This window comes from Tachypleus tridentatus, chromosome 10, assembly GCF_004210375.1.
Source record: "Tachypleus tridentatus isolate NWPU-2018 chromosome 10, ASM421037v1, whole genome shotgun sequence".
NCBI classification, from domain to species: domain Eukaryota; kingdom Metazoa; phylum Arthropoda; class Merostomata; order Xiphosura; family Limulidae; genus Tachypleus; species Tachypleus tridentatus.
Genome location: NC_134834.1, coordinates 117,625,508 through 117,644,227, shown reverse-complemented (window position 1 = coordinate 117,644,227; position 18,720 = coordinate 117,625,508). Strand labels below are relative to the sequence as shown.

The following is an 18,720-nucleotide window of genomic DNA, read 5'->3' as shown; positions in this document are numbered from 1 at the left end:
TTGTTACATTAAACCATCTCCAGTTACTATAGTTCATAGCTAGATGGTTATTATTGTTACATTAAATCAACTTTAGTTTGTACATTTTTTATTAATGAACTCAATATTAATAAATTATTAAAAACTAAACTGTTGATAAACCAAACATTTATTGGACATTTTTTTAATGTAAGGAGTTTTTATTATATTTGAAGTAGTTGGCAGGAGTATAACTTGGCTACATAGACATCTGGCATAAAGTTGAGAACTGAGAAACATCCATTGTAAGTTTATGGAAAGTTTGATGAACCTATTCGGCTAATGACAAAGGATTCACACCTGTAAAACGATTTATAATTGTATTTGTTAATAGACGTAGAAAGAAAAAAATTAATGTATGTTTTTTAAAACTTCACAAGATAAATAATGCATTCTTGTGAAATAATATATTATTGTTAAATAATACATTCTTGTGAAATAATACATTCTTGTTAAATAATACGCTCTTGTTAAATAATACACTCTTGTGAAATAATACAATCTTATGAAATAATACATTCCTGTTAAATAATACATTCTTGTTAAATAATACATTATTGTGAAATAATACATTCTTGTTAAATAATACATTCTTGTGAAATAATACAATCTTTTGAAATAATACATTCTTGTTAAATAATACACTCTTGTGAAATAATACATTATTGTGAAATAATACATTCTTGTTAAATAAAACATTATTGTGAAATAATACATTCTTGTTAAATTATACATTCTTGTTAAATAATACAATCTTGTGAAATAATACATTATTGTTAAATAATACAATCTTGTGAAATATTATACATTATTGTGAAATAATACATTCTAGTTAAATAATACATTCTTGTGAAACATGCTTGAAAAAAAACATTAAACTTTTTTTAATTTTAAGATTTATAATATAAAACTATAGAGATGTAAATATAGGTTGAGATGGAGGAATATGAAAGAGTAGCTTAGTGTAAGTCTGATAGTTGAGATGTAGCAATGTTGAAGAGAATCTTAGTGTAAGTCTGATAGTTGAGATGAATCAGTGTTGAAGAGAATCTTAGTGTAAGTCTGATAGTTGAGATGTAGCAATGTTGAATAGTGTCTAACTGTAAGTCTGATAGTTGAGATGTAGAAGTGTTGAAGAGTATCTTAGTGTAAGTCTGATAGTTGAGATGTAGCAATGTTGAATAGTGTCTTACTTTAAGTCTGATAGTTGAGATGTAGCAATGTTGAAGAGTATCTTAGTGTAAGTCTGATAGTTGAGATGTAGCAATGTTGAATAGTGTCTAACTGTAAGTCTGATAGTTGAGATGTAGCAGTGTTGAAGAGTATCTTAGTGTAAGTCTGATAGTTGAGATGTAGCAATGTTGAATAGTGTCTTACTTTAAGTCTGATAGTTGAGATGTAGCAATGTTGAAGAGTATCTTACTGTAAATCTGATAGTTGAGATGTAGCAATGTTGAAGAGTATCTTAGTGTAAGTCTGATAGTTGAGATGTAGCAGTGTTGAAGAGTATCTTAGTGTAAGTCTGATAGTTGAGATGTAGCAGTGTTGAAGAGTGTCTTACTTTACGTCTGATAATTGAGATGTAGCAATGTTGAAGAGTATCTTACTGTAAGTCTGATAGTTGAGATGTAGCAATGTTGAAGAGTATCTTAGTGCAAGTCTGATAGTTGAGATGTAGCAGTGTTGAAGAGTATCTTAGTGTAAGTCTGATTGTTGAGATGTAGCAATGTTGAATAGTGTCTTACTTTAGGTCTGATAGTTGAGATGTAGCAATGTTGAAGAGTATCTTAGTGTAAGTCTGATAGTTGATATGTAGCAATGTTGAATAGTGTCTAACTGTAAGTCTGATAGTTGAGATGTAGCAGTGTTGAAGAGTATCTTAGTGTAAGTCTGATAGTTGAGACATAGCAGTGTTGAAGAGTATCTTAGTGTAAGTCTGATAGTTGAGATGTAGCAGTGTTGAAGAGTATCTTAGTGTAAGTCTGATAGTTGAGACGTAGCAGTGTTGAAGAGTATCTTAGTGTAAGTCTGATAGTTGAGATGTAGCAGTGTTGAAGAGTATCTTAGTGTAAGTCTGATAGTTGAGATGTAGCAGTGTTGAAGAGTATCTTAGTGTAAGTCTGATAGTTGAGATGTAGCAGTGTTGAAAAGTATCTTACTGTAAATCTGATATTTGAGATGTAGCAATGTTGAAGAGTATTTTACTGTAAATCTGATAGTTGAGATGTAGCAATGTTGAAGAGTATCTTAGTGTAAGTCTGATAGTTGAGATGTAGTAGTATTGAAGAGTATCTTAGTGTTAGTCTGATAGTTGAGATGTAGCAATGTTGAAGAGTATCTTAGTGTAAGTCTGATAGTTGAGATGTAGTAGTATTGAAGAGTATCTTAGTGTTAGTCTGATAGTTGAGATGTAGCAATGTTGAAGAGTATCTTAGTGTAAGTCTGATAGTTGAGATGTAGTTGTGTTGAAGAGTATCTCACTTTAGTCTGATGGTTGAGATATAGCAATGTTGAAAAGTATCTTACTTAAGTCTGATGGATGAGATGTAGTGATGTTTGGGAGTATCTTACAGTGAGTCTAATGGTCGAGATGTAGTGACATTGAACATAACCCTACCTGCATGTTTGATGGTTGAAGAAATTCCCTGTGGAGCAGTCTGTTGACATTTTACATTTGCAGACACAGTCTCTTGAATCCCAGATCTGTTCGTCATTACAGGTATTAGCTGTGCTTTGGTTGACACAGACACATTGACACAGGTGCTGCTGGTATGTCTGTAAATGGGTGCAGTCAGACGGCTTCTGCTTACATTCACATGAACATTCCTCATGTTTCTCCATGTCTATTGTTTCAAAATTTTGAAACTCAAATCTTTCAGTGCCTGCTTCAGTATACCTAGCTTTGAGTACCTGTTAGAATACAACATTATAACACATACCAGTTAGACATGTAACTACAAAATGTTACCTTATGCAGGATACATATCTTTGGCTATCTCCTAGAATACAACATTATAACACAGCTCACTCAGCATTTAACTGTAAAGTATTACATAATTCAGGATACCTAGCTCTGATTACTGTTAGAATATGACATTATAATACATGCCAGCTAGGAACATAACTGTAAAATTTTACTTTACTAAGGATACATAGCTCTTATTACTGATGGAATATAACGTTATAACACAGGTCAGTTAGAAACACAATTGAAAAATGTTACTTTATTTAGGATACTTAACCTTTAATCCCATCAGAATATGCCAATATAACTAAGACCAGTTAGAAATATAACTAGAAAATGTTACCTTACTCAGGATACCTAGCCTTGAATACTGTTAGAATATGCTGTTGTAACATAGACCAGTTAGAAATGTAACTACAAAATTTTACCTTATTCAGGATAATTACCCTTGAATAGAATATGCTATTATAACAAAAACCAGTAAGAAATATAACTAAAAAGAGATGTCTTATTCAGGACACTTAGCCTTGATTACTCTTAGAATAAGCCATTATAACATAGAGCAGTTAGATATATAACTGAAAGATGTTACCTTATTCAGGTCACCTAGCCTTGATTCTAAGTACACAAAGGTTTATGAATTAATAAAAATATTTTGATGTTGAAATAGGTTTCTTATTAATTGTTTTTCTTAGCATGTCTATCAAATTATGTTTAGAAATACTTGTGTCACACTATACACAAAAATCCATTTTTAATGAAACATCCGAGTTGCCCATACCTACCATATCACATATGTACTTATTTTTTGAAAATACTGATTATTATAGATAATACATTATATTCACATACATATACAGTTCTAACTAAAAGCATGATTTGCCATGTCTGCCAAATTTTATATGTATTCAGTTTTGTTGGCATGGCCTGATGGTTAGGGCATTTGACCTGCAACATGAATGTTGTGGGTTTCACTCCCTGTCCCACCAAAGATGCTTGCCCTTTTAGTCATGGAGACATTATTATGCAATGGTTAATCCCAAGATTTGGCACTGAGTGGTGATAACTATCTGCATTCCATCCAGTCTTTTACTGGGACAGCTGGAGCAGATAGTCACTCAGTAAATTTGAGTGAAATTAAAACAAAATCAAAACCAAACAAAATACAGAGGCTACAGCCTTATATTTATGAACATTAAATATATAATCATTACCATGACAAGAAGAATACCACTCTGATAAAAGCTCACTGGTTTGAAGATATTACCATGATAAGAAGAATATCAGTTTAACAAAAGTTCACTGGTTAACTTTGAAGATATTACCATGATAAGAAGAATATCAGTTTAACAAAAGTTCACTGGTTAACTTTGAAGATATTACCATGATAAGAAGAATATCAGTTTAACAAAAGTTCACTGGTTAACTTTGAAGATATTACCATGATAAGACGAATATCAGTTTAACAAAAGTTCACTGGTTAACTTTGAAGATATTACCATGATAAAAAGAATATCAGTTTAACAAAAGTTCACTGGTTAACTTTGAAATATTACCATGATAAGAAGAATATCAGTTTAATAAAAGTTCACTTGTTAACTTTGAAGATATTACCATGATAAGAAGAATATTAGTTTAACAAAAGTTCACTGGTTAACTTTGAAGATATTACCATGATAAGAAGAATATCAGTTTAACAAAAGTTCACTGGTTAACTTTGAAGATATTACCATGATAAGAAGAATATCAGTATAATGCAGTGATTCTCAACCAGTGTGCCACAAGAGATTGGCAGGTGTGCCGTGGTGTTTTTCTTGGGATTTTACAAGCAAGTCGAACACATCAGTTAATAAAATCTACTATGGAGACACTCTGAAACCTTCCAAAACTTTCGATGGTTTTCATTGAACTCGAGCACTGAGAAGTTCATACTTAAATTTCATTCTCGACTGCAACGGTTCGACTGTTAGTTTAATTGTGGTGCAAGAAGCACTTTGTGCATCATAAATGATGCATCAAACAATCAAACTGCTGTCTGGAACATGTTCTCATTCTGCAGTAATGTTCCTTGATTTTTACCAGAAAGACTTCTTGCATAATTTGCTCTTTTCCAGATTCTTATCAGGATATTGTTTGTATGCTGTATCCACGTTAATTTGGTATCATAAGTGAGTCCTAGAAATTTTACAGAAGTAGCAGTCTGTAAAAGTGATCCATTCATGTATAACTTGGGTGGATCTTTTTTTAGTTTATTTAATATGCTGAATAATACTACTTGGGTTTTTGGAATATTAATTTTTATTCTATATTTCTGTCAGTATTCTTCTATATTGTTTAGGACTGGTTGGAGGTTTATTGCTGCCATTGAAGGAGTGAGGGCACTTTTCCAGACTGCTACATCATCAGCAAATTGTGATGCAAAACCTAAATTTAGGTCCGACAGTGGCATATCACTCACATACATGATAAATAATATAGGGCTAACTACCCCTCCCTGTGGGACTCCAGCCTCGGATGAAAAGGACCCTGAGTGGGTCCCATTCACATCTACTTTACACGTTCTGTTTTCCAGAAAGTTAGATAGCCAGCGAATAATTCCTTGGGGTAAAGCCATTTCCGTTAACCGATGGCGTAATCTGTTACACCAGACCGTGCCAAATGCTTTCTCAATGTCTTATTCTTTCTAAAATTTTGCTGATACAACTGGTTAGGCTAATTGGGAAGTAGTTGTTTGGTTTATTTGCTGGCTTTTCTTCTTTCTGGAACATTAATATTACTGCTTCCTTCCAAGAAACAGGGATACATCCAGCTGATAATGATAGGTTAAATAAGGCTGTAAGATGCTCATATAATCTCTGAGTGCCATATTTTAGGAGGATAGCTTGGATGCCATCTTCTCCAGGTGCTTTGTTTTTGTGTTTTTGATAGCTGTTTGTACTTCCGTTACTGTTATATCTTTTATTAGTTGATGAGTGCTGCAGTCTATTATTTTCTTTGGTTTTAATAATGTGTTTACTGGGAATATTGGTGTGTATACACTTTTGTTATGATCAGTAAAGTTACTGACTTTATCATAGAAGTATCTGTTCATGTCTGGCTCATGATGTGTTTTGAACGTGTTTTTTTAAACATCTCAGCTTTTTCTATATTAGTGTATGCTGTTTTGTCATGTAGTTCGAGTGGTGGGTATTCTGTGTTTGTTTTTCCTGTATTCGTATGTCTTTTCAAGTGTGTCCAGAATTGTTTTGGATCTGTTTTGTGATTTAGTTCTGAACAGAATGTGTCCCAACTATCTTGTTTTTGTTGTCTGATTTGATGTCTTATTTTATTTCTTACAGTTTATTTGTGTTCTTAGTGTGGGGTTTCGATTTTGTATATACTGTCTGCATAGTTTTCTGTCTTTTATTAGGTGTATTATTTCTTGATGTGGTTGCCATGAGTGTGTTGTTGTGATGTGTTTTTGTTTTGGTATCTAGTTGTTGGCTGCATGTTTCAGACACTCAGAGATTATATGACTATATGCATCTATATCTGATGCGTCCGCAGCAAAATTTAGTACTTCAGTTGGTAAAGACTGGTTTATGACAGTTTGAAATAATGGCCAATTAGACTTTTTATAATTTAGTTTATCGTTTACTTTAATTTTGTTTAAGTGTGTGTGTGGGGGGCGAGATTGAAGATACACCAAACTGGGAGGTGGTCACTGTCTAAATTGTGACCAACTTGAAGATACACCAAACTGGGAGGTGGTCACTGTCTAAATTGTGACCAACTTGAAGATACACCAAACTGGGAGGTGGTCCCTGTCTAAATTGTGACCAACTTGAAGATACACCAAGTTGGGAGGTGGTCACTGTCTAAATTGTGACCAACTTGAAGATACACCAAACTGGGAGGTGGTCACTGTCTAAATTGTGACCAACTTGAAGATACACCAAACTGGGAGGTGGTCCCTGTTTAAATTGTGACCAACTTGAAGATACACCAAACTGGGAGGTGGTCACTGTCTAAATTGTGACCAACTTGAAGATACACCAAACTGGGAGGTGGTCCCTGTTTAAATTGTGACCAACTTGAAGATACACCAAACTGGGAGGTGGTCACTGTCTAAATTGTGACCAACTTGAAGATACACCAAACTGGGAGGTGGTCACTGTCTAAATTGTGACCAACTTGAAGATACACCAAGTTGGGAGGTGGTCACTGTCTAAATTGTGACCAACTTGAAGATACACAAAACTGGGAAGTGGTCACTGTCTAAATTGTGACCAACTTGAAGATACACCAAACTGGGAGGTGGTCCCTGTCTAAATTGTGACCAACTTGAAGATACACCAAATTGGGAGGTGGTCACTGTCTTAATTGTGACCAACTTGGAGATACACCAAACTGGGAGGTGGTCACTGTCTAAATTGTGACCAACTTGAAGATACACCAAACTGGGAGGCAGTCACTGTCTAAATTGTGACCAACTTGAAGATACACCAAATTGGGAGGTGGTCACTGTCTAAATCGTGACCAACTTGAAGATACACCAAATTGGGAGGTGGTCACTGTCTAAATTGTGACCAACTTGAAGATACACCAAATTGGGAGGTGATCACTGTCTAACTTGTGACCAACTTGAAGATACACCAAATTGGGAGGTGGTCACTGTCTAAATCGTGACCAACATAGAAGTTTACAAATTTAAGACTCGTATTGTACGAACACAAGCATTGTCCCAGTATTTCACTAGTGCAAAGTGCATACGAGGTATGTGTCGATGTTGCATCATTTAATATCATATTAGTTTCAACTAGAAATTTATAAAGTATTTTACCATTTGGGTTTGTACATCTACAGTTAAATGTAATTTGTTTGCTATTTAAATCTCCTGTAATTACTACATTGGGATTTTGATTATAATATAATAAAAATCTACAAAACATACATCAGACCTATAATAGAATACGCATATATATATATACAAGTGAAGGAAAAAAAGAAAAAAACTTTAAATAAAACAAAACAGGGGCAAATTGCCCTGAGTACTGGACAATACTCTGGCCCAAAGTTCGACCCAATAACACACTCCAAGAGTAGACGACACCAAAGTTAGGGATGGAGTGTCTCACGCACCTGACCCTCCTGGGTATTCAAAAATTAACCGACCCAAATACCCACAGAGAAGGACGGTTCATTCTGCGGTAAGCTACAGCTACTACGCTGTAGGTGGGAATTTTATATCAACTGCAGAACTTCGTGCTTATCGTGTATGAATTAGCTTTATCATTTATCCATGGACAGTGGCGACGCCAGGATATTTTCGTTGGGGGGGGGCTGAGGTAAACTGTGGAGTGGCTTCCCAAAATGCCATCAATATGAAGTATAGATGGTAAATTATAATAATGTAAATACAAAGATACATTTCAGAAAGGTGTGCTATTTTGAACTGCGTTTTCAATGCAGTTTTCATTGGAAACTCGTACTCTGATTAATAATTCATTATTACAAATTAGAAATCATCTGTTTATGAAAATATGCGTATATGTAAAAGTAGAAGCTCACCTAAATTCCATCCAAGGTAATACATAAAAATAAAGGAAATCAAGATTAGCTTAGATTGAACATTTAATAAGCCATTAAGAGTAAAGCTACAAATAGCCCAACGACAATTTCAAAATTCATTCTAGAATTGTTTAGAAATATTATTTGGCTAGTTAACATTTAAGGTTATTATGTAATCATAAGTATAACATTAATTGGATTGTAAGTCACAATTTTAAGTGTATGCTACAATCATCAGTACAATTTTGGATGGTTGATAAACAATGCAAAATGATCTCACAGAGAACACAACACCGGCGAAATGCTTCATAGTTTTGACCTATACACAATACACTTGTATATGCATGCTATGTTTTACTTTTCAATAAAAGATAAATGAAATTAATGGGTAAATACCTGTGAAACCTTTGGTTTATCAAGTAAAATCCCTGATGATCTGTTGTAACTTGAAATCAACGTGGTTGTCTAATCTTCTTCAAAGCTCAAGATAGAATGGCATTACACAGGGAGCGGCAATACAACACATGAGTTTCAGTGTATTCAGTACGTTGCTATGGGACGCATGACACATACTTCCGTCTTAATGAAGACGTTGAGTTCTACAGATCTATGTCTCTTTGATGTTAATTATTAAGTAACAACGATAATTGTGTTTTCCATATTTTATGAATATATGTAGGTAACAATATTGGGGGGGCTGAGGGGGCTTGGCTCATTTTTGGTGGACTCAAGCCCCCCTGGCGCCGCTACTGTCCATGGAAGAATATTTAAGTAAGTCTGGTGCTGCAAAGGAGAATGTGTTGAATCAAAAGGAAGGAATCAAACGAAAGTACAAAAATGAATACATCAAATACGGTTTTATTGCTTTGGAATCGGAACATTCTCAATTACCATTCTGCCTACTCTGCAATGCAGCTTTATCGAACGAGGCGCTTGTTCCTAGCAAAGTGAAGAGACACTTGGAAACAAAATATTCAGCTGTGAAACATAAACCAAAAGAATACTTCGAGAATCTCGCGGCTCAACAACATGAACAATCAAGGAAGCTTGTGAACTACCTGAAGCCGCCCTAAAAAGGATTGATTGCAAGTTATAAGGTTTCTGAATTGTTGGCAAAATACAAGAAAACACATACAGAGGCCGAATCAGTCATTGCACCAGCATAAGCAATCATTGTTGAAACTATTCTTAGAACGGATGCCGCCAAAAAGGTTACGCAAGTTCCACTGTCCAATGACACAATTACGTGCAGAATTGTAGACTTGTCGTCGGATTTGAAACACTTCAAAGAGCCTGAAGATGAATTGTCTCTGCTATTGTCTCTTCAAGTTGATGAATCTACTGACGTTAGTAGAAAAGCTCAAGTTCTGGCTTTTGTTCGATTCATAAAAAATGGAAAAATCGTAAACGAATACATATTTAGCAAAGATTTAAAAAGTACAGCGAAAGGCTAAGACATTTTCGAGTTGGTGAATGAAAACATTTTGCTCTTCAAATTACATTGGAATAACTGTGTCAACATTTGCACCGATGGCTGTCCTTCAATGCAAGGAAAAAAGAAGGGATTCGTCACTCTAGTGTGCCAACAAAATCCAAACATCAGGATTGTTCATTGCATGGTTCACAGAGAGACGCTCGCCTCTAAATCTTTGCCAAAAGATTTGCAGTCTGTTATTAATCAAGTTATTTAAGTGGTGAATTTCATCAAGTCTCGGCCACTTCAATCTCGACTTTTCTCTCTTCTCTGTGAGGCGATGGATTCAGACTACAAAAAACTACTGTATCTATCACACTGAATTTCGATGGCTTTCGAAAGGAAAGGTGGAAAAACGTCTTGTCCAACTAAAAACTGAAGTAATTTCTTTCTTGGAGGTTGAGGAAGCAGGTTTTGAATTTTCTTTTCATGATGAGATCTGGTGGCTGAAGGTTCAATTTCTCTTCGACTTGTTTAACAAATTAAATTCTCTGAACTTAAATCTCCAAGGGCCATCTGAAAACACAATTACTGCAACGTCCAAACTGAAGGCCTTCGATGAAAAGGTGACGCTGTGGAAGAATAAGATCTCGAAAGGAGTCCTCAATTGTTTTCCTTCTGTTAACGAATGTCCGTCAAAGAAGAAAGTTGTCCCTCAAATTGTGAACACATTAAGCGACCTACAGTCCGCACTAAAACATTACTTTCCGTCACTTGCTGTCGACGAATATCACTGGGTAACCTATCCATTCGGAATCAACGAGACAACAAATCTTACAACTGAGAAAGAAGAACAGCTCATTGATTTACGAAACGACAAATTTTGTCAGTCATTGTTTCCCGAAAAGAGCCTGGATGAGTTTTGGATCTCCATTAAAAATTCATATCCTGCAACCAGTTCAAAAGCAGTTGAAGTTTTGCTTTCATTTGTTTCTTCGTGGTTTTGCGAAACTTGATTTTCAGCATCTACTGAAATTAAAGGCAGAAAGAGAGAGAGGCTTCTTACAGTTGATGATGAAATGCGAACTTGTTTGTCTACGTTAGAGCCTCGCTACAATTTGATTTGCTCTTGGAAGTAGGCACAAGCGTCACATTGAAAACATGTAACAATAAAAAGTTTTGATTTTTCTGCTATACCACAAAATCGTTAAAAAGCCTTAGAACGACACTCATTTTCATTCTAAAGCTTTTTAAGTTAACTCTTCTGTGTTATGTGTATCTAAACGTGATGCACAATGACATTATTATCGCTTGCTTTGGCTGTGATTTTCGTTCTAAGGGTTTTAACGCTTGCCGTATAACGTGTACCACCTAAAACAAATCTTTAAGGCTTTCCAGGTGTGCTGCGATAATTTTCAGATTGTCGTAATGTGCCGCAAGTTGAGAACCACTGGTATAATGTAAGACAGGATATGTTTGCAGTAGCAGCAATGCTGAATTTCAGCTAAAAATAAAACCGGTGGGTAAGATGAATCTACACATTTCTTCCCCACTATTCATTTGTTTGCAACATATTCCCGTATTATGTAGAACCATTCTTATGTTGAAAATAAACTGTGCTTTAGAAAGAGTTTAATGGTTACTTTTTGAACATAATTGAGAATATAGTAAGTGGTGATGTTTGAAGCACAGTGATATTTTCACTGGTTAACTTGAATTATTAAGAAAATCTCTGATGTTTTTGTAAATCTTAAGTGTTGAGGGCAGAACTTCTTCCATATTGATGTTACTGCTTTTATTTGGCACTTACCTTTAGAAGGACATTATTTACCATTTATGAGGCCTAACGTTTGGAGAAAACATAAAATATTTTCTGTTTTCACAAGTATATTATTAAATAATTTCCAAACTTACTTTTATTAAATTCTAGGATATTTTCTTTTAAAACGTTTTTTTTTATGAGATGCCCTAATATCAGGTTTTAGAAGGTACCTTCAAATGTATTGTGCTGGTTCTCTTTGGGACACAATCAAGTAGAGAGCTTGAACAACAACCTCCACATCTGTTGATCCGAGTACAAGATGGCCATATGATTGTCATAGAATCATGGGGTTTTGGTATTTCCACTACTTGTAGTTCAGGTTTACATTTGGCACTGGAAGCTATATTATCTGAATAAAATGATAAATATACCAGATAAGATATACAGTTGTGATACACAAGGTCTGACACAAATTAAGTGTTTTATCAGGGTAGATGTACAGTTATGCTATATGAGGTCAGACATACCATTGTGATATACATAGCCAGATATATATCTTGCACAGTTATGATATACCAAATCAGATATACAGCTGTGATATAACAGGTGAGATATACGTTTATGGAGTTGTGCTATACCTGGTCAAATGTGCAACTTACACAGTTGTGCTATAGCAGGATGAACATATATATTACACAACTGTGCTATATCAAATCAAATGTGCAGTTGTGATACACCTGGTGAGATATAATCTCACACAGTTGTGACATACCACATTAGACATAAATCTTAAACAGCTGTGCTATGTCAGATAAGATATACAGATTTGCTATACCAGTGAATCACGTGATGAATATTTTATTTAAAAAGGGCATCAAATGAAAATGTTGAAATACGAGTAAATTTACAACCTGATACACTTTGTAAAACTGGAGTTAATGTTACATCATTAACATGCTCTTTGTTAAAATAAACATTATTTGTCATATTATATATTAAAAGGTAATCTGTCTACTGTTATTTGATATAGTCATCTCTTCTTCCTCAGTTGTTTCAACAAATAACATCTACTGTTCATCTCTTGGTGTTCCACACATCAGTTTCTACTTCTTTTCTTTGTCTTTTATTGTTTCATAGTACTCATAGTTTTTATCTTTGTCCTTCCTGTTATTTCCTGTTATACTTATAACTTTGTTCTTCCTGTTTTTTCAGAGTATTTGTGGTTTATACTTTGTTCTTCCTGTTTTTTCAGAGTATTTATGGTTTATACTTTGTTCTTCCTGTTACTTCCTGTTTTTTTCTGAATATTTATGGTTTATACTTTGTTCTTCCTGTTACTTTCTGTTTTTTTCAGAGTATTTATGGTTTATATTTTGTTTGTCCTGTTACTTTCTGTTTTTCTGAATATTTATGATTTATATTTGGTTTGTCCTGTTACTTTCTGTGTTTTCAGAGTATTTATGGTTTATACTTTGTTCTTCCTGTTTTTTCAGAGTATTTATGGTTTATACTTTGTTCTTCCTGTTTTTTCAGAGTATTTATGGTTCATACTTTGTTCTTCCTGTTTTTTCAGAGTATTTATGGTTTATATTTGTTCTTCCTGTTTTATCAGAGTATTTATGGTTTATACTTTGTTCTTCCTGTTACTTCCTGTTTTTTCTGAATATTTATGGTTTATATTTGGTTTGTCCTGTTACTTTCTGTTTCTGAGAGGATTTATGGTGCATACTTTGTTCTTCCTGTTTTGTGATATTTCATCGGTCTTTATCTTCATTAATTGTATTTTTTCTTTTTGTTATTCTGGAGTCCTCCAAACTTGTATCCTTTGTCTTTCTGTTTCCACATGATACTCAAAGGGAAATGAAGTCATAACATTGTTGAACTAAGTTTTCATTAGACATCATATTTTAACTGAAAATAAAATCCTCTAAGTTTCAAATTAAATGATAGATATATGTTTGTAGTATCAGATTCTTATTTCCATCCAACATGTTTGTCAAACAATCACTGGGGTTTATTTCACAAAAAGATCCAGGAGTTACAAGATCAATAGTTAAAAAGACCATTTATCAGGTGTGTTAATTGTTAAACACAGAGCTGCAGAATGGACCCTCTGTGCTGTGCTCACTACAGGTATGGAATCCTAAGTGTTAGCATTTGAAGCCATTAAGTTTATTAATGAGTCACTGGTTACTCCAGAAAATATGAGTCTGAGTAAAGAAAATTGTCACAAGGTGGCAGCACACATGGCAACTTGTATTAAACACAAATCTTTACACTTGTGAACTTAGTGTTCATGCTCTCTGAGCAACTTTTGAATTTAAGTAGCTCAAAACTTCCTAACTGTCACACATAGTTCAAGAATGTTAGAAGACAAGCTGAAAATAAAAACTTACTTTGGCCGTTCTTTGAACTCAGTCTCCCTGTAAAAAAAAAAACACATTAATTTAGTAAATCAACAAAATATAATAACATTGGTGAGAACACAACATTTATGAGAGCTTTCAAAATTTATACAGAATTTTTAAAGTTGAAAGACATAAAACAAATTACAATTTACGAAGATGGTGTTAGAGGGCCAACAATGATGGTGTTAGAGATCTAACACACCCAAGGTTTTAAAGTCACTAAATTGTTAGAGATTCAAGATTCATAAAAGTTTGAAATTGATACAGCAGTTAGAAGTCCAAACCACAAAAAACTTTTAAAATTTATATTCAAGCATGACTTATATACAAGCATGATTTATCAAATGCAAAAAGTGTACATTGCTTTGATTTATTTGCAATGTTAATTAATTTAAACGCCACCTATATAAAATAGTACATATGTATATAAAGAGAGAGATAGAGAGGGAAACAAACTAAATGATCATATGGTTAACATAACCAAAGGGAATAAATCTTAATAAAGCTTAGCCAGTTAATGTTGACTTGAATCTTGAACCAAACAGTGATGAAATGTCCAATGTCAGAAAAGAGATAAATTATCATGGAGAGAACTGGTGGTAGAGAAGAATAATACAATGAAAAGTAATGTCAAACTAAACTCTAACAAAGAAGTTAAATCAGAAACGTAAATATATATTAAAAACTGAAACATCTGTTTTCAAAATAATACTTTCAAAACTGAGCTCCTTTACAAATATTAACACCGTCTGTAAAAATGTGGGTAAGTGATGTACAGTACAACAGAACACAAGAAGTCTTTAAAACAATCAATAACTGTTTAATTTAATCTAATTACTTAACCACCAACTAATAAAGTAAATCTTTTAAAGAAATACTAGTTCTCCAGTTTGATCAAACTAATGAATTATACAGTTTAGAACTCTAAAAGAGATTATGAAAAACTTAAAATACGTTTAATATATATGAAGACAATTTTGAATTAGAAGCTAACTGTATCTGAGAATTACAGATATCATACAACACATTTAAGATGTTGTTCTAGGGATTCTGACCTTGGAGTGGAATATAGCTGAGGAATTGAGTCATGAATTCAGTGGGATTTTCAACATCTTTCATTCTTATAAGAACTGATTCTGGAATCTAAAACAGTGAACAGAAAAATATTGTTTGTTTGGAGTAAAACAAAAAAAATGTAAATAACAATAGTTAAGTTCATAGAACTGATGTTAAAACTATTCTAGTTGTGCTATATTTACTTACTGACATAGTTGTTCTGATAGTGTACTTTAAAACAGTAAAAGTTAACATGCTCTATGATTGACTCGAGTGTTTGAGTTAATACTAACAATATGCTATAATAAAGCAACTCACAGAAACAGATGCAGAACCACATGTGTCAGGTAGGGTTATTATTATAAATATAGTTTCAACACCAAAATAACTGTTGTGCGAACAAATAAAAAAAATAACGGATGGTTTCTTAAATCCCCGAATTATTGAAATAGTTTGAATGTAAACTGCTAAATGTTTATTTAGAGTACATAAGTTCAGTGTATACTGTTATATCATTAGTAAATGTACAGAAGTTCGGTTTAAACTGTTATATCATTAGTAAATGTACAGAAGTTCGGTTTAAACTGTTATATCATTAGGTGAAGTACACAAGTTCAAGGTAACCTGTTATATCATTAAATGAAGTACACAAGTTCAAGGTAACCTGCCATATTAACAGTTAAAGTAAACAAGTTCAAGGTAAACTGTTGTATCATTAGTTAAAGAGCACAAGCTCAAGGTAAACTATTATATCTTTAGTTAAATTACACAAGTTCAAGGTAAACTGTAGTATCATTAGTTAAAGTACACAAGTTCAAGAGAAATTGTTATATCTTTAGTTAAAGTACACAACTTCAAGGTTACCTGTCCTATCATTAGTAAAATTACTCAAATTCAAGGTAACCTGTTATATCATTAGTTAAAGTACACAAGTTCAATGTAAACTGTCATATCATTAGTTAAAGTACACAAGTTCAAGGTAACCTGTCATATCATTAGTTAAAGTACAAAAGTTCAAGGTAACCTGTCATATCATTAGTTAAAGTACACAAGTTCAAAATAAACTGTTATATCTTTAGTGAAAGTACAGAAGTTAAAGGTAAATTGTCATATCATTAGTTAAAGTACAGAAGTTTAAGGTAACCTGTTATATCATAACTTAAAGTACACAAGTTCGAGGTAAACTGTCGTATCTTTAATTAAAGTACACAAGTTCAAGGTAATCTGTTATATCATTAGTTAAAGTACACAAGTTCAAGGTAACCTGTCATATCATTAGTTAAAGTACACAAGTTAAAGGTAAACTGTCATATCATTAGTTAAAGTACACAAGTTCAAGGTAATTTGTTATATCATAAATTAAAATAAAAAAGTTCAATGTAAACCGTCATATCATAACTTAAAGTACATAAGTTCAAGATAAACTGTCGTGTCATTATGTAAAGTACAAAAGTAAAAGGTAAACTGTCATATCATTAGTTAAAGTACACAAGTTCAAGGTAAACTGTTACACCATTAGTTATAGTACACAAGTTCAAGGTAAACTGTCGTATCATTAGTTAAAGTACACAAGTTCAAGGTAAACTGTTATATCTTTAGTTAAAGTACACAAATTGAAGGTAAACTTTCATATCATTAGTTAAAGTACACAAGTTCAAGGTAACCTGTCATATTATTAGTTAAAGTACAGAAGTTAAAGGTAAATTGTCATATCATTAGTTAAAGTACAGAAGTTTAAGGTAACCTGTTATATCATAACTTAAAGTACACAAGTTCGAGGTAAACTGTCGTATCTTTAATTAAAGTACACAAGTTCAAGGTAATCTGTTATATCATTAGTTAAAGTACACAAGTTCAAGGTAAAATGTTATATGATTAGTTAAAGTACACAAGTTCAAGGTAACCTGCCATATTAACAGTTAAAGTAAACAAGTTCAAGGTAAACTGTTATATCTTTAGTTAAAGTACACAAGTTCAAGGTAAACTGTCGTATCATTAGTTAAAGTACACAAGTTCAAGGTAACCTGTCATATCATTAGTTAAAGTACACAAATTCAAGGTAACCTGTTAAACCATTCGTTATAGTACAGAAGTTCAAGTTAAACTGTCGTATCATTAGTTAAAGCACACAAGTTCAAGGTAAAGTGTGATATCATTAGTTAAAGTACACAAATTCAAGGTAACCTGTTATACCATTAGTTAAAGTACACAAGTTCAAGGTAAACTGTCATATCATTAGTTAAAGTACACAAGTTCAAGGTAAACTGTTATATCTTTAGTTAACGTACACAAGTTCAAAGTAAACTGTCATATCATTAGTTCAATTACAGAAGTTCAAGGTAAATTGTCGTATCATTAGTTATAGCACACAAGTGGAAGGTAACCTGTCATATCATTAGTTAAAGTACATAAGTTCAAGGTAACCTGTCATATCATTAGTTAAAGTACACAAGTTCAATGTAACCTGTTATATCATTAGTTAAAGTACACAAGTTCAAGGTAACTTGTCGTATCATTAGTTAAAGTACACAGTTCAAGGTAACCTGTTATATCATTAGTTTAAGTACACAAGTTAAAGGTAAGCTGTCATATCATTAGTTAAAGTACACAAGTTCAAAGAAACCTGTTATATCATTAGTTAAAGTACACAAGTTCAAGGTAACCTGTCATATCATTAGTTAAAGTACACAAGTTGAAGGTAACCTGTCATATCATTAGTTAAAGTACACAAGTTCAAGGTAAACTGTTATATTATTAGATCAAGAACACAAGTTCAAGGTAAACTGTCATATCATTAGTTAAAGTACACAAGTTTAAGGTAACCTACCATATTATTAGTTAAAGTACAGAAGTTAAAGGTAACATGTTATATTATGACTTAAAGTACACAAGTTCGAGGTAAACTGTCGTATCTTTAGTTAAAGTAAACAAGTTCAAGGTAATCTGTTATATCATGAGTTAAAATACACAAGTTCAAGGTAAAATGTTATATGATTAGTTAAAGTACACAAGTTCAAGGTAACCTGCCATATTAACAGTTAAAGTAAACAAGTTTAAGGTAAAGTGTTATATCTTTAGTTAAAGTACACAAGTTCAAGGTAAACTGTCGTATCATTAGTTAAAGAACACAAGTTCAAGGTAACCTGTCGTATCATTAGTTAAAGTACACAAGTTCAAGGTAAACTGTAATATAATTAGTTAAAGTACAGAAGTTCAAGTTAATCTGTTATATCACTAGTTAAAGTACACAAGTCAAAGGAAAACTGTCATATTATTATTTAAAGTACACAAGTTCAGGCTAAGCTGTTATATGATTAGTTAAAGTACAGAAGTTCAAGGTAACCTGTCGTTTCATTAGTTAAAGTACACAAGTTCAAGGTAACGTGTCATATTATTAGTTAAAGTACACAAGTTAAAGGTAAACTGTTATATTACTAGATAAAGTACACAAGTTCAAGGTAAACTGAAATATCATTAGTTAAAGTACACAAGTTCAAGGTAACCTGTCATATCATTAGTTAAAGTACACAAATTAAAGGTAACCTGT

General features: G+C 32.9%; 1 protein-coding gene across 1 annotated transcript; it reads right to left on the bottom strand.

Annotated features, from left to right (window-relative positions):
- Nucleotides 1-132: 132 nt before the first annotated feature.
- Nucleotides 133-15,456, bottom strand: LOC143230161 (vascular endothelial growth factor A-like). Its single transcript, XM_076463241.1, has 5 exons — nucleotides 15,173-15,456; nucleotides 14,106-14,132; nucleotides 11,940-12,118; nucleotides 2,636-2,928; nucleotides 133-318 (listed from the first exon to the last, which is right to left on the bottom strand). Exons 1-5 carry the CDS (start codon nucleotides 15,234-15,236, stop codon nucleotides 270-272), a joined length of 612 nt encoding a protein of 203 aa, XP_076319356.1. The 5' UTR covers nucleotides 15,237-15,456; the 3' UTR covers nucleotides 133-269.
- Nucleotides 15,457-18,720: the final 3,264 nt, after the last annotated feature.